The 22,503-nt window shown below is 34.4% G+C and overlaps 5 protein-coding genes across 5 annotated transcripts; 4 read left to right on the top strand and 1 right to left on the bottom strand.

The window, feature by feature from the left end:
• The first annotated feature begins 2,933 nt into the window (after positions 1 to 2,933).
• On the top strand, positions 2,934 to 5,348 carry LOC107178350 (basic leucine zipper 34-like). The gene is made up of 5 exons (XM_015533324.2): positions 2,934 to 3,298; positions 3,397 to 3,487; positions 3,582 to 3,708; positions 3,805 to 3,990; positions 5,062 to 5,348. The coding sequence occupies exons 1-5, from the start codon at positions 2,934 to 2,936 to the stop codon at positions 5,346 to 5,348; spliced, it is 1,056 nt and encodes a 351-aa protein (XP_015388810.2).
• A 641-nt stretch (positions 5,349 to 5,989) lies between these two features.
• LOC107178351 (uncharacterized) lies at positions 5,990 to 7,893 on the bottom strand. Its single transcript, XM_015533325.3, has 5 exons — positions 7,392 to 7,893; positions 7,211 to 7,287; positions 7,034 to 7,070; positions 6,798 to 6,909; positions 5,990 to 6,699 (listed from the first exon to the last, which is right to left on the bottom strand). The coding sequence occupies exons 1-5, from the start codon at positions 7,672 to 7,674 to the stop codon at positions 6,111 to 6,113; spliced, it is 1,098 nt and encodes a 365-aa protein (XP_015388811.2). The 5' UTR covers positions 7,675 to 7,893; the 3' UTR covers positions 5,990 to 6,110.
• A 4,302-nt stretch (positions 7,894 to 12,195) lies between these two features.
• Positions 12,196 to 15,137, top strand: LOC102607491 (pentatricopeptide repeat-containing protein At2g30100, chloroplastic). Its single transcript, XM_006488500.4, has 2 exons — positions 12,196 to 13,457; positions 14,008 to 15,137. Exons 1-2 carry the CDS (start codon positions 12,723 to 12,725, stop codon positions 14,779 to 14,781), a joined length of 1,509 nt encoding a protein of 502 aa, XP_006488563.2. The 5' UTR covers positions 12,196 to 12,722; the 3' UTR covers positions 14,782 to 15,137.
• A 4,844-nt stretch (positions 15,138 to 19,981) lies between these two features.
• LOC127899212 (uncharacterized) lies at positions 19,982 to 20,430 on the top strand. Its single transcript, XM_052432516.1, has 2 exons — positions 19,982 to 20,164; positions 20,251 to 20,430. The coding sequence occupies exons 1-2, from the start codon at positions 19,982 to 19,984 to the stop codon at positions 20,428 to 20,430; spliced, it is 363 nt and encodes a 120-aa protein (XP_052288476.1).
• A 52-nt stretch (positions 20,431 to 20,482) lies between these two features.
• Positions 20,483 to 21,863, top strand: LOC127899427 (ubiquitin-like-specific protease ESD4). The gene is made up of 4 exons (XM_052432822.1): positions 20,483 to 20,938; positions 21,028 to 21,123; positions 21,214 to 21,342; positions 21,465 to 21,863. Exons 1-4 carry the CDS (start codon positions 20,483 to 20,485, stop codon positions 21,861 to 21,863), a joined length of 1,080 nt encoding a protein of 359 aa, XP_052288782.1.
• The last annotated feature ends 640 nt before the right edge of the window (positions 21,864 to 22,503 follow it).

The following is a 22,503-nucleotide window of genomic DNA, read 5'->3' on the forward strand; positions in this document are numbered from 1 at the left end:
GTAGAAACGAAACTAGTAATTGGAATATGTTATCAAATTAATGATGTATTTAGTATCACTGATTTATTCGCTGTATACTAAATCAGTCAAAACACACATTAAAACTGAAGGATAATTTAATGCATGTGATTGATAAATAAAATTATTAATCCAGAAAATAAAGGTGAAGTTGCTAAGAGGCTAAGGCTCCATTTGGTACAACTTTTCAAGTATAACTTATTTAAGTAGAACTTTTATAAATAAAACTTTTACTTACAAAATTTTAGTTGTTTGGTTGTCAATGAGATTTTTTTTTAAAACATAAAATTAATTTAATAGGCAAGTTTTTTTAAAGTTATATTATGAAAATAATAAAACAACATTGTCAAATAAGTAGATGATATTTTAGATAATTTAACATTTAAAAAAAACTTTTCAACCTCTACTCTCAAAAATTAAAAATTTGAGATTTTACTAGTAAAGGTAAAATAATTTATTTAAGCTTCGAAAGCTCTACTTAAAAAAAATAAAACAACAACCAAAATTATAATAAGTGTTTATGTAATTAAATAAATACTTATAACCATTAGATAAGGTATACCAAACGTATAATAAGGGGCCGCAAGCCTTGAGACTTTGATCGTAAATCTCTAATGCCAAAAAAAAAATAATAATTGATATAGATATCATACCGAAAAGTTTATCCTTTAAAAGTAGATTTTTTTCAATGATTTGACCCATCTAATTTTAATTATTTAACACTCTACTCAATCAGTTTAATTCTCTCTTTTAATATTACGCTTTAAAAGTTCAGTTATATAAAATGTGGACCCCTAAAATTTTAATAAAGCAGCTTCACCTTGCTAGAAAATAAATTTATCTAAAATCTAAATTTCAAATGTAAAATATTCCATCATACATAATTACGAAACATAACCATTAATATTTTTGTTTTAGATACGTTTTTAGTATCGGTGGGCATTCGGTTTGGTTTTAGCCGAACTGGACCGATATTTGAAAATCAAATAGATATAAATTTAATTCAGTGTTTACAATGTCAAATCAAATCAGTAAAAAAAAATTTAAAAAAAAAATCTGAATACCGAATCGAATCAACTTGAATCACATTAAAATTCGGGTTCAATTGGTTAAAATCTCACAAAATGATTGAATTTGACTCGATTTTGTAAAAGAGTACGAATCGAACCGAATTGCCCACCATAATTTTTTATAGTTAATAGAATATGCAATACTTAAATATTCCCACTTACCATTGAAGTTTACCTACAAAAAAAGATGGTTGATCGAAATTTGAGTATGTAAATTCTACATACACAAATGTAGAATTAATTCAATTTTGGATTATTTTTTCCCGGGTGGTTTTGCTTTTCATGCTTTTAGTTGTGCTAATTTTAGCTAGTCTTTCCCTATTAGTAGAATTTTTAGGCTTATGGCGCATTGTCATCCCCCTCACTAATTGTCATTTCTCCGTTTTTTATTTAATAAAATTTTCCTAGTCCCATTGGGGTTTACTTAAAAAAATATTATCATTATTATTATTGAAATTTGGCTCATTTATCAGATAATTTTATATTTTGGCCTTTTCTAAAATTTTCTTATGACTTCCTAAGTTTTTAATTTCTTTATTTTAGCCCTTGTTGAATCAAAATCCTGGTTCCACCACATTAATGAAACCTAAAAATTAATATTTAGTAACTCCTCGTTCACTTATAGTTGACCACATTATATCATTCTACATGATGTCATTTGCTTATATATTTGATGTGGTAAATTGATTTCTCACTTTCTTTTTTCCCAAGAAGGCTTTCAAATTCGTTATCAGTAACAAATAATGCTTTAATTAATTGTATAACTTTTGTATTTAACATGAAAAAAAAAAGTGATAACTTGAATATATTATCAAATTAATGATGCATATGGTATCACTTATTTTACCATCACATATTAAATTAGATAAAAGACACATTAACTGAATCGTATTTATTTAATCCTAAAAAGGTGCTAATCGACAAAATACTTTAATAAATGTGACCGATGATAATAAAAGTAAGAGCAAAAAGACAATAGTAAATGTAATCTACGAAGAAAATTATTGTTTTCAATTAAGTATCAACTTATCTAGAAATTAGATCACAAAACGTCAATATACTAAATCATAAATATATAATTACGATCGATACACATCTTTTATGATGTTCTTTTGGACTTAGATTTGAAGATCTTATGATAGAAAATCTCCACCTACATCAGACAATTTTAAAATCTAAATTTCTTGTACCACCGTAAGATATTTTATAAGTTAAAACCCAACAACAACTGCATATGGGACATAAATTAAACTTAATGTAGAATTAATCCTAGAGTATGTCAGCTAGTACACGTGGCGATATTTAGCTTACACATTGCCTGTACAATAATCATTAGGGTTCCATACTTGGCAGTAAATTCAGTTTCACAAGTCCAGTTTCTTTCTCGTGCATTCAAATCACTTGCATAAGCAACAGCTATCAAATTTGCCATAAAATTGAGTGTTTTAATGGTCTTAATTAGCTTGTTAAAGATAAGAACGAAGGATAGGAAATAAGAAAACCAAGGTCATGAAGCTTGGATTTTCTCATGAATTTACCAAAATACTCCAGTTAAAACCAATTATAAAACATTTTTTGTCATTTTATTAGAGTATTTTTGTACTTTGGGTGAGGTTACCGGTTATTAACCAAGGCCATCATAGGAAAATTCATTGTAATTTTTTGTATAAGTAGAGGGCCAGAGGAGCAACTTAAACTCGCTCGTATTCATTATTATTACAAGCATATAGGGTTAGTACATGAATAGAAATTAGTTCCTTAATTTTTCTTGATAAAAGTTTTTTCATTTTCTGGTTTTGCTAATTTTCTTATTATATATGCAGGTGATTAAATAATATTTTATAAATGGAGGGCATGAAAGATTCAAATGAAAATAACAATAACAAAAAGAAGCCATTCTCTTTGATGGATTCATCTTCCCTTCCTTTGGTTACTGGTTCATTTCAAGTTTGGAAGAAACCCTACTCCATGAACTATGGTGACAATTGGGCCAGTAGCAGTGGTACTAAGCCCTCTCACCCTCCGCCACCGTCTGATCATTTACCAATGGTGAATGATTTTGATAATAACAAAACAAGTGGCAACCGCAACCCATCTCCTCCGTCTGAGCATAAGATGGTGATTCCCAGTTCTGGTGATGACACTGCCGCTGTTAACACCCGCTGGAATCGTAACGCTGAACATAGCATGGATCCCAAAAGGCTTAGACGGTACATGAAGATGGAATAATTATCGTAATTGATTAGCATATATATATATAGATAGATATAGATATCGAGAAAAATCATTTTTTTTTCTTTTTCTGCAGGATCGAGTCGAATCGAGTGTCTGCTCAGAAATCTAGAATGAAGAAGCTTCAGTATGTTACCGATTTGGAGAAAAAGGCAAAAGCGTTGGAGGTAACATAAATTTTCTCATTAAATATTTAACTAGTTACTGTGAATATATTAATCTACCAAAGTTTTAAGCTAATTAGTTATACTATAATTGCAGAATCAGATTGCAATGCTGACTCCTCAAGTTTCACTCTATCAAAACATGCAAGAATTTTTGCAAAAGGAGAAAAGAAGCTTGAGTGAACGTATGACCACTTACAACAACAATAGCGTGTTCATTAATGGTACGTGCATAACCATAACCAGTAGTAGCAAATAAAAACCTTTCTCTGTTTTATATCGAATACTAATTAACCATATAATTTTCCTTTAATTTGCAGCTGAAATCGCAGATAACAAGGCAGAAGTGGCTAGACTGAGGCAACTTCATTTGTATCAACAACAGCTCAAAATGCTAGAACAAAATGGGTTACCTGTTTGGGACTGTGGGTTAGACGAATTGATGAATTCCACCTGGTGTCCGACTCCCGGGCCAGGACAAATGGTTTACGCAAATCCAAACCAAGGTAATACAAAATAAACCTGCGTTATGATATTGGCATTCCTTTGATTTGATCTTTTGAAAAGTTAACTTGAATCTCTATGTTAATTCTAGTGTTTTGATAATTTGTCGGTCAAATCAATTTTTTTTTAGAATTTAAGTCTGAATAATACATTATTTAAAAATTGTGGCCAAGAGAGAAGTCGCGCATGATATTCAATTTTACTTCCAATAGTAAATCAATAAATATATATAAAGAAATTATGTAAAAATCAAGAAATTAATTTGATGTATTGGAATTAATTCCTTATCCAGTTTTTTTTTTAATCTTATAAACCAATAATATTACTTCGACAAAAAATTGGATTACAAAATTTTGACAAAGGCGTAAAAAGACTAAAATATCAGGATAATTATGCACAATTTAATTACTTTTGTCAAGACATTTTAGTCTTTTTATACTTTTTGTCAAAATGTTGTAACCTTTTTTTTTATGAAGTAGCACTTTTCCTTATTAAAAAATTAAAATAAATAAATTATAATAAATATATTAAATTTAGTAGGTATCAGTTGATTCAGCCAGTAAAATTTCTTAGAAGAAATGGCACTCATTTAGGTGAAAATGAATTTGATTATATCACGCTATTTGCAAAATAATAATAATAATAAAAATAAATAAATCTTAAATATTAAGAAAGAATTGAAAAAATAAAAAATAAACGAGAGCATGCAATATAATTAATTTCCATTAGTCAAAGAGTCAAAACACTCCTGCAGTCAGCGGCTGGTCAAAGAAAATGATTAACTTGTCCAACGGTTACTTCTCTTTGTCTTCTTATAATTTGTTTAATTAAACTTAATTTGAAAGTAATAATGACTTCAAATCCTATAAAATTAAAAAAATATATACTCAACTCATCTATTTGGTAAGCAATTAACTTCATAACAACCAATTTTTACTTAGTAGACGATATGGACAAAGTTTGTTACCTCCTCATCTTACTATTGAGATATTCAAGAGTCTTTTCACAATAGATTGTGAGAGTAGATTATTTTCTTATATGATTAATTACATTCAACGGCTATGCTTTGGAAGGCGACCCATACAATGGAGAAAGCATTGAAGAAATATTGCGGCTGCATCAGCATAAAATGAAGCAAGTTCCAGTCCTATGTGTCGATGATAATCACAATGCAGAAACAGATATGCTGATGGTGCCTGGCTGGGGAACGGCGGCGGGGCATATGCCAAATCCAAGCTGGATTGTGCAATCCGGGCCGCCGGAAAATGCGGATATGATGACCGACCCAAATCTGGGCGGTATAGAGCAGATCCTCAGCTTGAATAATAACATGGATGAGCCTGCAGCAGGATTCCCGTAATGGCATCATATATATGATTTATTAGCCTAATAAAACAGTTCGCAGATCCTTATGTGCCTTGATCTGTTTGCATGTATGGTTCAAAAAGTTTATGTTCAGTCATTTTGCTTTCTTGGGATGTGCATCTACAGTTTGAGAACGAATTAAGGTTTAATCATAATACCGCCTTTAAATCTTGGGAAAGGCATTTATATTATCTTCCTTTAACTACTTGAAAATACAAACTAAGATTTTTTTTTTGTTTTTAACCTCTTCCATATGACTCACTTACTAAAACAAAAAATATGTAGGAATAGAGTTTTTGAGTGTGTATATATAGTAATGACTAGACAATACTATGGCAAAGTTAAATCTACTTTAATTTTAGAAAATTTTGGTTGCTCTAAGTATATATTCTCTATTCATGCATGTCTTTCAACTAATTATGTAAAAGTAATAAATACGTTCATGGCAAGAATTCTATAAATAAAATTGTATGCACATAGCAAGAATTGTCAAATGAGGAAATATATATAGAAAAAAAAAGTCAAAAAACACTATAGATATTTCACTTTTTCAAAATAACCTTACTTTTGAATAATTAATCTAGCTATACTTAAGCAAAATGAATGAAGATATAATACTAAGCTCATTAAGAAGATACGCAATTGAAAGGAGAAATTAATCGATGACATGACATCTCAGTACTACAGAACAATAATTTTAATATTAGTCATCCTCTTGTACAAGTACCAACAAGATCTCACTAGAATTCTCTCTAATTCATATAGTCAGATTCAGAGTACTCGCCAATTTAGGATTTATTATATCATCACCTTCTTTCAACCTACTATTTTTCTTAAGATTCATAGCATAAATCTCCCTAGTTACAGTAGAAGAAGATAAAGAAAGAAGTAAATTGCTTGCCACTTCTTCTTGATTATCACCTCTAAGTGCTTTTCTCCTAACCTCTTCTTTCCTCATTTTTGTACCAAGTGAGAGGCTCAAATCAAGCTCATCATCTTGAGCTTTCCTCTTTGATCTGCTTTGCTCTTCTGAGTCATTGATTCTCCAATTTGAGTTCGGAGCAGTTGGATTTGGATAGTAGTTAACGCATTTCATTCTTTCTTCGGTTCCTCGCCATCCGTATGGTAATTGAAAGTCCTCATGCCGGTCCGTTGGTTTTCCAATTCTTTGTTGATGAGCAAAGGCAAAGTTATTAGTCCTATAGAGAGCTTCATTCCTTATGTTTGAACCAATTCCTCCATGGATATTCCCGTTAAGAACCGAGCCTTGAAAGCAAGCCACGGTTCCGCCGATATTCATATGAGGCTTCAGCATCCAGTTCCCATGACCAATCAAAGAAGCATCACTACATTTACCAAATGAGAGAAAAAAGAGAAAGCGATGTCAATTGAATGATATTGAGTGGCAAGCTTGAATTTTAATATAGCTAGTTTCATCATATACCTAAAATTGGGTCGACCAATCCTTTTGTTTATGCTTTGAAACGTTGAGTGGTGCCAAAGATTGTGAGAAAAGTGATCCGCAGTTCCCATAAGATGCCCCCTGGAGTTAAAAACTGTTAAGCAAAAACAGTTTCCAAGTTAGAGCTAGTTACTTGTAGAATACAAAGAAATTAATACATAAACACTGCCTAGCTAATTCTAAGATTTCAATTAATGTAATTGGCAAAAGTTGAGTACCTTGACCATGGTCATCAATCTTCTTGCTTCGATACATCTGATCCCAAATATCACAAATATAAAAAGAAATTTAATTATACTGCAGTTATGGATAATATATATAACTTTTAACGTTACGAGTGTAAGGAGCCTTTTCTTCTCATAATTTAGTTAGAGTAGATAGAACTTGTATCTTGCCTGTAAATGGCTTTTGACATGAGCAATACTAAGCCCCCTGATGTTCATAAGTTGCAAAACTAGTTTAGGAGTTGCTCCTACATCCAACATAATTAAACAAATTAAATCATAAAAAGCCAAAATAATAATAATAATAATTTAAGAAACAAGAAGTATTGATGAATCTAATGAAGGATCTTACTCTCTTGGCCCCCGAGTCTCTCTACAGCTTGAACAAAACAACGATGAAGATCAGGAGTCCACCGCAGCCTAGGCACTTTTGATCTCACATAAGGCCTCACCCCACTTGAGCTACTGGCCTTCCTCTGATCACCTTCCTCGACTACGCTGTTGCTTGAACTTGCACTTGTTCTAGTCTTGCTTTCATCATCATCTTCTTCCTCCCCGTCCTCCCTGTTATCATGATCGTCTCCTTTAAATAGACTCATCCTCAAACCATCATTGATGATCTCGCTTTCTTTCATGACTTCGGCCCTTTGCAGATTCGATGCTGCTAAGAAAATGAATCAATACAGTTCAATAGAAGTGAGTGAATCTAACTCTAAACAACTTTTAAACATTAGGGTGAGTGTTGTAATTCCTCCATTACTGTATTTTCTTTTCTCTCTTTAGCAAGAGTGGCAAAAGATCTTGCATAGCTAGCTTAGAATTGTAAAGCAAATCTCTACGACTAAAGAAGCTTATTATTGTAGTTCTTTGCAAGAAATGACAAACCCTAATTCTTGAAGTCATATATGGGGATGCGTATAATTTTTTTTTTCTACAGGTGGGACCAAATTAATGACTCCTATGGATGCATATAAACATAGGTACATACATACATATATATATATATTTTAGAAATGTTTCAATTTAAAATTTTAGAATTTTTAAAATTTGCAAAAAATATTAAACTACATAGTTTAAAAACTTTCCTAGACTTTAATAACGCCTAAAAGTTCAGGAGCCTGGACTACACACACACACACTCACCAAGCATGTTAGCATAGGAAAGTAATAATTGGAGTAGTTGTCATTTACGGTTGTAAAAGTTTGAAATGAGCTCATAAAATGGTACTAGACATGCATAGAAGGATAAATCAAAGATAAAAGAGGAAGGCAAAAAGCAGATATTGTCAAAGCACGTGGCTATAAAAATATTTTATATATGTATGTGTGTGTGTGTGTATTCGTAATTATGTTAATGATGACCCTAGTATAGAAACTAATTTACATAAACTGTGGACTAAAACAATGCTACAAATATATATAAGAGGATTCAAATTCAGACGGAAACAAGAGCTCTTAGATGAGCGGTAAAGAAACACAAGAACCCAAATAAATTGAAATAATACCAAGAAACAAAAGGATTCGAAAAAAGACAGAAACAAGAAGTCTTAGATAGGCCAAGAAATAAGGAAACCCAACACTGATAAAGAAGTTGAGAGAGTTTGCACATGGTGGTGTGGAGGCCAGGGCTGTAGAGAAATTTGAACTTAAAATCTCGGTTTTGATACTAATAATAGGGAAATCGTGAATTATCAAAAAGTTTAAGTTGATAGTCAAGAGCCCAACAATAGTATTAACGAGAAAAGAATATAAATTATATAAAGTTTTAATGGAAAGAAGAATATGTACTAGGAGTACCCAAAATATTTTCAACAGTGATGGGAGGGCCCTTTGAATATTATAGCTAGCACAAGTTAATTAATGATTATCGATTGCTTAAATTTAATCCTCAAGGTTCCAATGGTCATCAGCTTTTACTAGTTTCACTCACTATCCGACAGAAATAAGAAGGCACGCATATGCAAGGGGAGGTGAGAAACAGTACAAGTGAATAATTAAAATGAAACCTAGAAAAGTGAATTATAGAAGATTTAAGCGATCGAAAGCGAGGGGTGGGGAAGACTGTGCCGATGATTCTTGCTGTCGGTGTTCACGGATTTGTCTTTGCTTCTTCCCCTTATCCCACCCATATGACCTTTCACCTAATGACAACAAAAAACTTTTATTTTTGCATCATTGCCTTCTCCAAGATTCCTCTTAACCTCTTCTGCATTTCTGTTCATTTTGTTTCATTTAATTATATATATTTCAATATGGTCCCTGACATGCATTGGATTCAATGCTTTTTTCCCCCCTCATCCAACGGATTTAATCACTATTCTGATGATTTCATGGTCAGTTTCTTTCTTTATTCTCTTAATTACACGAAAATTTCAGCGCCCTTTTTAGTCCCCAATGGTTCCTTTGTTGATTTATCATGTATCTGTGACGAAGAAAGTGTATTAAATTCATCCTGAGTACTCAAATTCTTTTAATGGAGTTAAGTAGCTGATGCTTGTATAAACTTTTTTATTTTTTTTCCTCAAAGTTTCCTTTTATAATTTTATGAAAAAATCATTTAAAAGATGTGGGCTGCATGTATGTTTTCATTCTCAAATTTGACGCCTTACGAATTATAAGTGTATCCAATATATAGTAGATCGATTTATGGCTGAAAGGCAACTTAGGTAAAAAAAAAAAAAAGAGGAATAATCAAGTGTGGGCTGCATGTATAATTATTAGTTAATTAATTGACAGATATATGTTCCGGTTTCCTCTTATGATATTCATACGAGTGTGTGTCTGTGCGAACACAAATGAAAGAAGTTTTGCATAATTAAACACTCATCATTCTGATTTATAAAATTAGTAATTAGTTTTTCAATTATCGAACACTATAGAAACAACGCCTAATCGTTGCATATATGATATATATCCTACTTATCAAATACTGAAAATTCCATTAGCCCTAGCTACAACCAAAGAATTACATGTCAAAATTCTCCATAACAGAAGATAAAAAATGAAATAGTTAGGTCACACATGTTAGTAACGTAAACCTCAAAGATTATTAATTGATCACCAAATACACTAACAAATGTTTATTGTGATTTTCTTCTTAAACTGAAATTAATGTATGCCCCCAAAGCACGGAAGCGACCATACCAACATTAATATATTGGATCATATAAGAATTTTGTAATGAATTACGCTTGGGCAAGAGCAGGTTAATAAAAATGAGGTGATCTCTTGATAAGTCTTTTTGCTGCTGCATCTCTCCCATTACACACACACCACCCAAAAAAAGAAAAAGAAAAAAAGGTGGATCCCTTACCAAAATTCGAATAGTTAAAAAACAATAATTAAGGTTAGCGGAAACTTGAGAGAATTAGGCCTTTTGTAGTTATCAAAAGGGTGCGCATAGTATAGCGTGTGAGTTATTTTATATCCTAAATTGTTTTGTATTGATCTGCTCAATATGTTATTGAGACTTGAGAGGAGCTCGAATCACTGTCAGTGTAAGGTCAACTCCCAACAACTTGTTCTATTAATTTAAATTAATTAATTAATTGTATGCCTACACCAAACACAATTATGATATAATTAATTATTGCATGAGAATACGTAGCCCTATTTATGCGGATCAAATCCCTATTCCAAGAATGAGCATGTTTGTCCTTTTTCTATCTGTCACATTTCCTCCTCCTTACCTCTTTTTTATTAATAATAATAATAATAATAAATCCCCATACACTGAATGATGAAACCCAAAACATGACCACGCATTGCGAGGCCAGGCATGCTTACTTGCATACATAAGGTAAAGTAGCTTGATGGTACCGGGCCTTTTGGCCCAAACAATGACCAATTGAAGAGTCGGGCTTTTGACACCCCTCAGGAGTCCCCGTAACACCGCATTCCTAAAAATACCCCATTTACATCATTTAAAAATTAAAAATCATTTTAAATCTAATAAGTAGTAACACCACAAATGTGTTTCAGAACTGCCCTTGAAAATAGATTTTTCTATAGAGTAATGATATAACCATAAACTCTTGTATGAATTTATTTTGTACAAACTGATGTGGTGTTAATTTATTAGTTGAATTAAATATCTCTTAACCCACATGATTTATTTCTATTATTTTATATTTTCATTCAACCAATGAATTAATGCCACATCAGTTTGTACAAGAATTTATAGTTATATAATCACTTTTCTCCATATTCATTACTTTTTTCCTAATAAACTCCTTGAGTTATTCTACGTCAGCTAATCTAATGACACCAGCTCTCCTCCTTGCTTCAAATTATGGTTCATTCATAAAGTTCAGAAGAAAAAATTTTGGGCTCCAAATTTTCAACTTCTCAGGACTCTCTTTCATAGCTTTATATTTGGAAAAATGACCTCCGTTTTTGGGACATCTTGGCGGATAATATTGGAAAAATGACCTCCAAATTTTGAAACTTTTTGTTACAGAATGTATACCACACTTTGGAAAGAATCTGCAACAAACTTGTCTCTGTCCTTTATTGTAATTTAAATCAGGGGTAAAACTGTGAACATATTAAAGGGGTTTTATAAGAACTTTTCCGGAGCGTCCAAAGCTCAACTACAATATAAAGGCAAGGCATTAAATTTGGGCTAGGACCCCCATTAGCACGAAATTTTAGACCCATGCATGCAAAAGTTGCTTTTCCTTGCTTATTTTTGAATTAATTTAGATGACCAATGTATCCTTTTTTTTTTCTTTTTAAAGAAAAAAGCGTGAGACAATATGTTATGTTTTGATAAGAATAACTAGTAATAGTTTAATTACACGTTGTTATGTTTTGATATGAATAATTAGTAATAATTTAATTAGACGTTTAATTGATCTGGATATGAGATTTTAAAAATTAAATCAGATATAAGAACAACAATTGTTTAGTTATATAAATAGGTATCTCTTTCTAAATTAGGGTTCGAGTCTTCTTAAATAAGTAATTTCTTATCCTAATTTAAATGGGCTTTGAGGTACTATATTTTAATAATTTAAATAAGCATCCAGACTGTGAGACAAAACTACAAAACCAAACAAATTAAGGTTTAAAAAAACGTTAAAAAAAAATTATACGTTACATATGAGTAGTCTTCATCCGGACACGTGTTCACTTGTTCGAGTGAAAGGCACATTCTCACAGACAGCGTTGTCTCTTGCTTCTTGTTGGTGTCAAAGGACAGCCATTTGGGAATTGCAATAAAACGCTGTTATTATAACGAATCAAAACCGTTCTATCGAGTTCTTCAATTACGGCCTCGTTTTGTTTATCGCACAAAATTTGCCTTTCATTTACACTTACAGTACCGCACGGTTTTTACTTTATTATTTCACTCGTTTCCTTACTTGTAGCTGTTTTTAAACATGGGTTCTTTTTTATTTTCGTTCTTCCTTCATTTTGTGAAAGAAAAAAAATGGAATTTAAATTTCTAATTTTAGGTGAAGATATGAAAGTAGAAATCTGAGTCTTGAAATTTTGATTTTGTAGATTATCAGTGATAAAAATCAAAGCTTTACTTCCTTGGCGTCAGTTTTTAGGTTTAAAGATTCAATATTTTGGTTTGTTTTGTTTTGTTTTGTTTGATTGTAGCAGGCAGCTTCTAAACACTATGTCACTACTTTGTTTCTTGTTTTGAATTGGAAGTGTTGTTAGAATTTAGGCAATGGCTTCAGTTCCTGAATTGGGTTTTGCATTGTCTCCTAATTTCTTGCTTCAACGGCATAAGTTGCTTGTTCCTCAGCTTCATGGCAGTTGTTTGACGAGACCCCCTCCTAGAATTTCTACAAGAATAAAAAACTACCAAAATCCTAGCTTTATAGCCACTAAAGTGAGTAAAATTAGAGAATTTAGGTTTTTAAAGTCGGTTGAATTGGACCAGTTTGTGACCAGTGATGATGAGGATGAAATGAGTGAGGAGTTTTTTGAGGCAATTGAAGAACTGGAGAGGATGACAAGGGAGCCTTCGGATATATTGGAGGAAATGAATGATCGATTATCGGCAAGGGAGTTGCAATTAGTGTTAGTATATTTTTCTCAAGAGGGGAGAGACTCATGGTGTGCACTTGAGGTTTTTGAATGGCTTAAAAAGGAGAATCGGGTCGATAACGAGACGATGGAGCTTATGGTTTCGATTATGTGTAGTTGGGTTAAGAAGTATATCGAAGAGGAACGTGATGTTGGGGATGTGATTGACCTTCTAGTGGACATGGATTGTGTAGGGCTGAAACCGGGATTTAGTATGATTGAGAAGGTGATTTCATTGTACTGGGAGATGGAGAAGAAGGAAAGAGCAGTTTTATTCGTGAAAGCAGTCTTGAGTCGGGGGATCGCTTATGCCGAGGGTGATGGGGAAGGACAAAAGGGTGGCCCAACTGGGTATCTTGCCTGGAAGATGATGGTAAGAGTTTTTCTCATTTTTTATATATAGTATCCTGGCAATTGTGTTTTGTTTTTAACAATTAGAAATATGATTCTAGCTCTCTATGATATGATTAAATCTAGAATGAATGAAATTTGGCAATTGCTTTGCACTGCTTGCCATATTTAGATGCAGTGTTCTTTGTCTAAAGGGCAGTTCTTTCTTGATCATATCATCGTGCTAAAATTTTATTGGTGGAGTTGTTTGAATTACTTCTTGCTGTTAGTTGAAGTTTGTTTTCATGATGTGCTTTTGATGCCTGTATGTTGAAATTTGTGGCGGAACTTCATGACTAAGTTTACAATCAGGAGGTGCATCATTGAGCCAGCAGCATGGCAAAATTTACTTGGTAGTGGATTCTGTCTAGAAATTGTGAATCAACTTGACCGATGTTATAAAATAAGTAAAGCAATGCTGATAGCTCTATTTGAAGAATAGTTTGTAGTTAACAATTGGAATAGCTCAGCTTGTTTATACGAATTGTTTTGTATCTGTTTCAAATAAAAATACTTTAATTCTCTTTTGTTAGGTTGAGGGTAAATATGTGGATGCGATTAAATTGGTGATCCATCTCAGAGAGTCTGGATTAAAGCCAGAGGTCTACAGCTACCTTATTGCACTGACAGCTGTGGTTAAAGAGCTAAATGAATTTGGAAAGGCTTTACGAAAGTTGAAGGGTTATGTGAGGGCCGGTTCGATAGCTGAACTTGATGGAAAAAATTTAGGGCTTATTGAAAAATATCAATCAGATCTTCTAGCCGATGGGTCACGCTTGTCTAGTTGGGCTATTCAAGAGGGAGGCTCGTCATTATATGGGGTGGTTCATGAGAGACTTCTTGCTATGTATATTTGTGCTGGTCGTGGACTTGAAGCAGAAAGACAGTTGTGGGAGATGAAGCTTGTGGGTAAAGAAGCTGACGGGGATCTATACGACATTGTTTTAGCAATCTGTGCTTCCCAAAATGAGGGCAGTGCTGTTTCGCGGTTGCTTTCTAGAATAGAGGTTATGAACTCCCTGTGTAAGAAGAAAACCTTATCCTGGTTGTTGAGAGGTTACATTAAAGGAGGCCATATCAATGATGCTGCAGAAACACTCACTAAAATGCTGGATTTGGGTTTGTATCCAGAGTATATGGACAGAGTAGCTGTACTGCAGGGACTGAGGAAAAGGATCCAACAATCCGGGAACGTTGAAGCTTATCTTAACCTTTGCAAGCGTCTCTCCGATACGAGTTTGATTGGACCTTGTCTTGTGTATCTGTATATAAAGAAATATAAGCTCTGGATTATAAAAATGCTTTAAGTGGCTGGGATGAAACAGCCATGAGATTCTTGAACCCAGATGTGTTCCAAAAGGTCAAGATTTTGCAGGGCGATTATTCTCCGGAGCCTTTCGAATGTGAATTTTGTATAAAGAATATAATGTATACGGGTATAACTAGTTAATACTAAAGCATGTATATGCTATAAATATGTGCTTGAATAACTTGTTCTTCCTTTTGAGTACCTGCTACATAGTTAATACTCTTAAGACAGCTACCGTACTGGTTTTGCAAGTATGTTCATTTTTGGAATGCACCAACACCAGGTATATTTTGTTTTGTCTGTTTTGGCTTGAGGTTGACTTGATTTGTAGTGAATATATAGATTTTCTTTGAAGTGGGTGCCATATTTTTTTCCTAACTAAAATTTTGAATAAATTATGGCTGATATTGAAGTCTCCAGCATTTGGCCAACACCCCAACTGAAGGACATTTGGTTCGGTCTGGTCACTCAAAACCGAATGGATTAGGAAATGTAAGCCGATCTGTTTTTGGTTTTGTACTAAATCGAATTAAAGATCAATCAATTTAACTTTAAAATAAAAAAAAATCAATTTATATATATGATAATTTTTTTTTTTACATAAAACATGAATAATTAGTGATTATAATTAAATTGAACTAACAAAATAATCAAATTTAAGTGAAAAGTATGAAAATTTAGCTAATATAAAAGAAAAAAAAAACATTTGATGAATCGAACCCAATCATATAATTCACTAGTTCAGTTTGGTTCGTATCCGGTTCATGCCCACCTCCTAAGCGCGACAATATAGCTGTACGTACTCCGTATGCATTAGGGTAATTTTTGGAAACCTCTTGGGGCTTAACCTTGTACATGACTTATAGTAAGCCGTTTGGTTGTTGAGGATAGTTAGGCAATGACAATAATTATGATGTTTAAATCTTATGAAATAATGCAGAGTGACAGATTGGACGAGTCAATTTACACATAATTTTCCTTCTCTTTTCTCTTCATCACAATCCTCAACCCCTAGCCACCACAATCACTACCAATGGGTCTTTGGTTCAATGGGAGAACCCTTACACTTAGAATAATGAGTGCAAGGGTTCGAGTCTCCATAAAAGTATTTATGAGACTTATTTACAATCTTTCCTCAATTATCAAATAATTGAGTGGAGTCAGTTTATTCCTCACGAAATGTGAGTAGAGTGGACAGTCCTCGAATATTTGAGAGGGTTTGAAGAATTTGGGCAGCGCTTCAGAGGAGTACATGCCACGAAGAAGGTCCCAATTGTAGAATCTGTTTATAAATATTAATTGTAATACAGACAGTCCTGTATAACAATATTCAAAAAAAAAAAAAAAAAGCCACCACAATCACTACCAACCATAACCTCTAGAAATCACTACGTGAGCACAAATCCTAGCTGCCGCCGTCTTTGTCAGCTTGCAAAATCCTTGATGCCACTGCTAGGCAATACCCACAAACCATAATGCTGCCCCTGCCCACAATCAAACCGCACGCTGCAAGTTCCCCCACCTACCACCAGACGGTACTCAGCACCACGCCAAGCCACAGTCGCAGCCGCGTCTACTGCATCAATTGGTACCGCAACAGAAGCCGAAAAATAAACAAGTCCATACCGGCCCACTTTGTTTTTTGTTCTTTAATTGTTCTATATTCTTTTTCATTTTTGTGCATATTTTGCTGCTGTTCATAGGCGTTTAATTCGGATGGATTGGAATTGAAGAGAAGTGTATTGAATTTGGATTCCAATGATTGAATTGGAGATTAGATGAGGATGATGTCAGACAAAACAAAAAATTGAGAATATTGAGGAAATAATTTTTTTTTAAAGGAGTTTCTGGTTGTATTTGAATAATAAAAAACTTAAGTTATATATTTCTATTTGGGAGTCTCCGAGTTACTTCAGTTTGATTTCTGAGAAAATTAAAAAACAAAATGAAAGAAAGTAATGAATTTTTTTATGATATTTGTTAATTTGGATTTTATGAATAAAAAATTTCCCTATTTTGGGTGGTCCAAACAATTTTTTTTTTCAAATCTTTGTAACATGCAAGGGCGAAAATGTTGTCAAATCTTGCATTTGGTGCAGGGATACTTTCGAGGGAAATTTACAAAAACAATCCTAAAATTTTTAATTTTTTAAATTTAGTCCCCAAACTTTTTCCTGTAATAGCTAGTCAATTACTAGTTTTTGGATAAATAATCCTCGTCACTTTAAACAAATTTACAAATAAATGTTATTCTTACAATCCACTCACACTCTCAATAAATCACCAAGCCTCATTACTCTCAATAAATCACTAAATCACACCAAATAAGTATTATATAACTGAAGATATTAATCTTCAATTGAGAGTTGGGAAACTTCTTAAAGCTAGTGTATAACTCTTACACAATATGAACTTTTTATGTAAAGATTAGTGTTTAGATTCAAAATTGACATAGTTTTGTTGTAAATATTGTTATTTTTCATTCACAAAATAATGTAAATTTGTTTACGTACCTTAGTTTAAGTAGAGAAATAAAAAAATAATTAAAAATACCGAAAATTCAAAGTAAAAATAAAAACCTAGATTTAATGAGATAGACTAATTTCTCATTATCTGTCTTACTAAATCTGAGTTTTACTTTGAATTTTTAGTATTTTTTTTTTTTATTCCTCTAATAAAATTAAGTATTTTAACAAATTATATTATTTTGTAAATAAAAAATATCAATATTTACAATAAAACCATCTCAATTTCGTGTAGGAGTGACGTGTAATATACTGTAGGTTCTCCTAAGTGAGTTGGGCCGGACCTAGGGGAAGTCAAAAAACATTACCCGTATACGTGAAAGCTATTTATATTTTGAGCCAAAATTCGTGTTATGTTGTATGATATTTTATTAAGCTATTAAGACATATTGACAGTACTATCAAGACCTAATTAATGAGAGTAACATCTTCATTCTTGGGTGGGCCTATTGATAATAACATCGTGATTTTTTGGGTTAATATCTAATGGGAAATTTATAGTAATAACCAAAAAAAATTCCCTTTTTTTCATTTTAACCCCCAAAAAATATTTCTATCAACATTAGCCATTAAACAACATTTGAGACCAAAATACCCCTCCCTCATCTCTCCCCCAACACTCCATTTCACTCATCTCTCCCAAACCGATCCAACTCCCATCATCGGCGGCGACATCAACCCTCGTCGGCGGCGGCTCCATCTCTCACCGGCATCCGATCTACGATCTACAACCTTCAACAAAATCTAGGTTAGTCATTTTTCTTATTTTCATTAATTTAAAATGAGATTTTAGAATAATAATAGTTATAGCTTGAGATTAATAGTGGTGGTGATGATGTTTGTGGTGGTTGGTGGTGTTTGGGAGTATTGTTTTCGATTTTGGAGTGATTGTGCTTAATTTTGCGGGTGGGGAGGGAGGGGAGCAGGGCGCGCGCGCGCCCATCGCTGGGCAGCAGCGCGCGGCACGCTGTTGCACCAAATCTGGTGCGACAGCAGGCGCTGTCGCACAAGCTCGGGTGCGACAGGCGCGCGCCCGTCGCACAAGCTCGGGTGCGACAGGCGCGCGCCCGTCGCACAAGCTCGGGTGCGACAGGCGCGCGCCCGTCGCACAAGCTGTGGTGCGACAGGCACGCGCCTGTCGCACCAAAGCTGGTGCGACGGGCGCGCCTGTCGCACCAATTTTTTGGTGCGACTGGCCCTGTCGCACCAATTGTTGGTGCGACAGGCTTGCCCGTCGCACCAATTGTTGGTGCGACAGGCTTGCCCGTCGCACCAATTGTTGGTGCGACAGGCTTGCCCGTCGCACCAAAAATTAAATTTTCTTAATTTTTTTTTTCTGTAAATGTAATGTAATAATTTTATAAATATTACAGATACATGGCGAAATCAGAATCACCGGATATTGAAGTAGGCAAGATGTATTTTCGTTATGCTGATCATTTTCCTGGTCGAATTTCGAGCATGTGTATGTTATCTTCGGTCGTTAAAGTCATCGAGGAAAAATTAACAAACCGGCAGTTGCGTATGTTCAAAAAGGATATATTTGGACATTTCTTGGAGTGTCGAAGTTTTCCATTTAGTGGGGTAATTTTGCACAATCTTCTACTGCGGCAAGTGGCCCATGAAGAAGATAGCCGTGAGGATCAGTTATGGTTTCAAATTGGTAAGCATGTGATTCGCTTGTCAATTGTCGAATGGTGCTTGGTTACTGGACTTTCATTTGGTGTGGATACCAATCAAAAAAATGATGAAATGGAGCAGAGGCTACGGAATACGTATTTTGGTGGTGTGCATCGTAAGATTAATGTGAAGCAATTCGATGCAGTATTTAAGGAGTTGAAATTCGAGGAAATGAACGATATGGACGCATTAAAGATTGCACTGTTTTATTTTGCGGACAGAGTACTAAATGCAAGAAAAAATCACTGTCAAATTAATTTCGATTGGCTTGACCAAGTTGATGATATACAGTACTTCCGAAAGCGTCCATGGGGTCTATTGTCGTGGGAAATTATTTACGAGAGTCTTGACAATGCACTGTTCGAGAAAGACGAGAAATTTAAGAAGACTCGGTTGAAAAATTCAGATCATAATATTGAAAAATACAATCTTTACGGCTTTACGTGTGGGGTTCAGGTGCTATTTTTTTTGTTTATTAATAAGTTTTATTGTATTAAATATTTGATAGTTGTTTTATTTGATTTTTCACTTTGGTTGTTGTAGGCTTGGATTTACGAAGCAATCGGAGGGTTGCCATCAACATGGGTCGTCAAAACGAAGAATAAGATTCCCCGCATTCTGCAATGGAAGCCCATGGCGTCGTCGAGAATCAACTTTGCGGAGGTTTATTCGTTCTTCAACGACGAATCTCGTCTTGTAAGTAATATGTATTACTTATTTTTTAAACTTTACTAAATTTAAGTTATGTATACTTACTTAAAATTTTCAATTGAATTTATGGAAGGGGGACGTTTTACAAACCCTTGAGCCAAATTCAAAGGAGAGTAGCAAAAATTATTGGCTCTCTGTGAAGGATTACTTGCCAAGCATTCCAGACTGGGTTCATAAGGTCGGTATACTCTAAGCACTAAAAATTTGTTAATCGAAATTTTTGACTTTTCATTTACTAATTTTAAATGATACTTTATACAGCACCAACCCTCAATCAACGCGATGCCGTCGGTTACAAGGCATTCAGACGAGCATGACGATCATGACGACATACCAAACCCAATACCAGAGCAGTGTCATGACACTTTTGCGGATGAGGTGGGGCATGACACTTTTGAGGATGAGGTGGGTGTTGATGACCACCAGCAGCAAACAGACAACTCTGATGACGCACGGGATTCTGAGGTTAGAAATAATATACGATATTTTTTTTTATAAATTATTAATTTTTTATTGTTATTCTAAAGTATTATTTTTTTCTTTTGTAATAGTCGAGGACAAAGCAGTTTAATGATTACGTACGACGACGGCTGGATAAGATTGATCGTAACGTGTATGAAATAAAGTCAGAATTAAAAGATTTTAAAGAAACCGTTGTTGGTTTCATCGACACATTTTCTAAACGTCCAAATAAGGATTCTCCCACTGCACGCTCGTATGCGGTAAGCTAATTTAAATTTGATAATAATGTTCGTTTAACTTTTAATTTGATAGTTATTTAATATGTTCTTTTTGGCGAATGTACAGGCCCCGGATGACGTTGGAGTGTATACTGACGTGGGCAATGAAAATTTGTCTACGCCCACATCATTGTATAGTTTCTACGGGGATGTAAGTGGGGAGAGCGTGCAGGTGTTCACAGAGGTGCCTCCGGGCGTTAGTAAGTTCGGCCGCGCGTACATACCGTCGTATGTTTATAACAGTCCGTACATGATTCCTCCGGTCAGGCGAGGACAGCACGTCCGGCCTTTACCTCGACCCCAAATCATGGAGCATGCGATTGACATGAGTACGAGTGTGGATGTAAATCCACTGAGAGGATTGGAGGACTCTAGTCTGTTTGCTGAGTTTGATCAATGGTTTACTGGTGATAGCAGAGTCCGCCGGAGAGTCCAGCACCCGCGGTCATTCTTTCAAATAATTTTGGGGACAGCTTCGATGGGATGGTTAGGCGATGAGGTATTTATAATTTCCTCGTGGTGTATACTGTTGTGGATTTGTGTATAAATCTGTTTTTAAAAACTCGTAATATTTCTGTTTCTCTACAGCATATTCACGAGTATCTCCGCTTGATTAGCGAGAAGCAACGGCAGTATCCAAATGCCTTACTCCAACGTGTCACACATACTGACACATTTTTTTGGGTAACGTGCCGACAAAACTTATAAATCTTATGTGGATGTAAAAATTTAAGTTTTATTAATTTATGCATTTCTTGGTTATCTATGTATTAGGTGTTCTTGAATCAGTTATGGAATAACGGGAATTGTGCAGTCGATTCAATGGTATTCGACGACCGCGTGAATAGTTATCTTTGTGGCCGCCAGCACACAATGTCTAAATCAATGACGGATGTCGATATGGTATGTATTTTATTACATTTCACATGCTATCTAATGAAAATATTCAAGTTGTTGCTTTTTCTTTGTTGTATTGTATTTTAATTTCATACATAACGAACATGTTTTTCAATTGTTATATGCAGCTACTCATCCCTGTTAACTTCGACGGCGCGCATTGGGTACTAGCACGAGTTGACTTTCGGAAAAACAAAGTCTGGATTTATGACTCATTACTCACAAATCGCGACGACAAAAGGTACAAGTTGAAATTCAAGCCACTTGAAGTTATATTCCCTCGATGGTTGGAATACGTTGGCTTCTACAATATCCGACCGGAGTTGCAGAGTGAAGACCCGTGGAAAGTTATCGCAGTTAAGAGCGCGCCACAACAAGAGCCCGGAACTGGCGATTGCGGTGTTTTTGTATTGATGGTTACGATGTATTTAATGTTCGGGATTAGATTGGAGTTTAACGCTAGTCATGTCGAGTACTTTAGAAAGAAGATTGCGGTTGATATATTTAATAACGATATTCAATTGTAAACCTATGTAGTAATTCAAATGTTGAAATTTGAATTTTTTTTTACTTCGCACACTTAAGTTTATATAATTTTAATGCCTCACATTTTAAATTTTAAATAAAGTTTTATGAAATATAAGTGTACAATACAAAACAAGCAGTAACAGTTTTAACCAACGAAGACAAAACAATAATAGTTTTAACAAACTCATAACACACAAAATACAACTAACTTCGAGTCGACGCAATGGGATTCTTACATCTCTTACGATTATGGCCTAGTTCATGACACCGACCGCATCTAACAGTCCGCCGGTCAACGTCCTCGCCAGCCGAGGGTATTCTGAGCTCTTTACGACGGCCAGGTGGTGGTGCCTCAACTGGTGGGTATACATGCATTTCCTGAATTTCATCTGGAATTTCCCAATCAGCCACATCACCAACTGGCTCTACTGGTTGTGCATAAGCCATCGCCAACGATTCTGTAGTGTAAAAGTCCGAGCAAAGGTTAATAAAATCCACCCGGTGTGTTAGACACGCCGCGATTGCATGAGCACACACAAGCTGATCAAGCTGGAACACTCTGCAGGAGCAAGTTCTCTTTTGCAAGTCAACTAACCCTTCCTTAAGCCCACCGCCTATAACTTGAAAGCGATGCGGAGA

Source organism: Citrus sinensis, chromosome 8 (assembly GCF_022201045.2).
Source record: "Citrus sinensis cultivar Valencia sweet orange chromosome 8, DVS_A1.0, whole genome shotgun sequence".
NCBI classification, from domain to species: Eukaryota; Viridiplantae; Streptophyta; class Magnoliopsida; order Sapindales; family Rutaceae; genus Citrus; species Citrus sinensis.

Coding starts and splice junctions, on each gene's coding strand:
- LOC127899427 (XM_052432822.1), top strand. CDS start 20,483: ATGTTCTTTTTGGCGAATGTACAGGCCCCGGATGACGTTGGAGTGTAT. Junction 20,939..21,027: donor TGGGATGGTTAGGCGATGAG/GTATTTATAATT, acceptor GTTTCTCTACAG/CATATTCACGAGTATCTCCG. Junction 21,124..21,213: donor ATACTGACACATTTTTTTGG/GTAACGTGCCGA, acceptor TCTATGTATTAG/GTGTTCTTGAATCAGTTATG.
- LOC127899212 (XM_052432516.1), top strand. CDS start 19,982: ATGCCGTCGGTTACAAGGCATTCAGACGAGCATGACGATCATGACGAC. Junction 20,165..20,250: donor ATGACGCACGGGATTCTGAG/GTTAGAAATAAT, acceptor CTTTTGTAATAG/TCGAGGACAAAGCAGTTTAA.
- LOC107178350 (XM_015533324.2), top strand. CDS start 2,934: ATGGAGGGCATGAAAGATTCAAATGAAAATAACAATAACAAAAAGAAG. Junction 3,299..3,396: donor GATCCCAAAAGGCTTAGACG/GTACATGAAGAT, acceptor CTTTTTCTGCAG/GATCGAGTCGAATCGAGTGT. Junction 3,709..3,804: donor CAATAGCGTGTTCATTAATG/GTACGTGCATAA, acceptor TTTAATTTGCAG/CTGAAATCGCAGATAACAAG.
- LOC107178351 (XM_015533325.3), bottom strand. CDS start 7,674: ATGAAAGAAAGCGAGATCATCAATGATGGTTTGAGGATGAGTCTATTT. Junction 7,288..7,391: donor GAGACTCGGGGGCCAAGAGA/GTAAGATCCTTC, acceptor TGTTGGATGTAG/GAGCAACTCCTAAACTAGTT. Junction 6,910..7,033: donor GATTGATGACCATGGTCAAG/GTACTCAACTTT, acceptor TTTGCTTAACAG/TTTTTAACTCCAGGGGGCAT.
- LOC102607491 (XM_006488500.4), top strand. CDS start 12,723: ATGGCTTCAGTTCCTGAATTGGGTTTTGCATTGTCTCCTAATTTCTTG. Junction 13,458..14,007: donor ATCTTGCCTGGAAGATGATG/GTAAGAGTTTTT, acceptor CTCTTTTGTTAG/GTTGAGGGTAAATATGTGGA.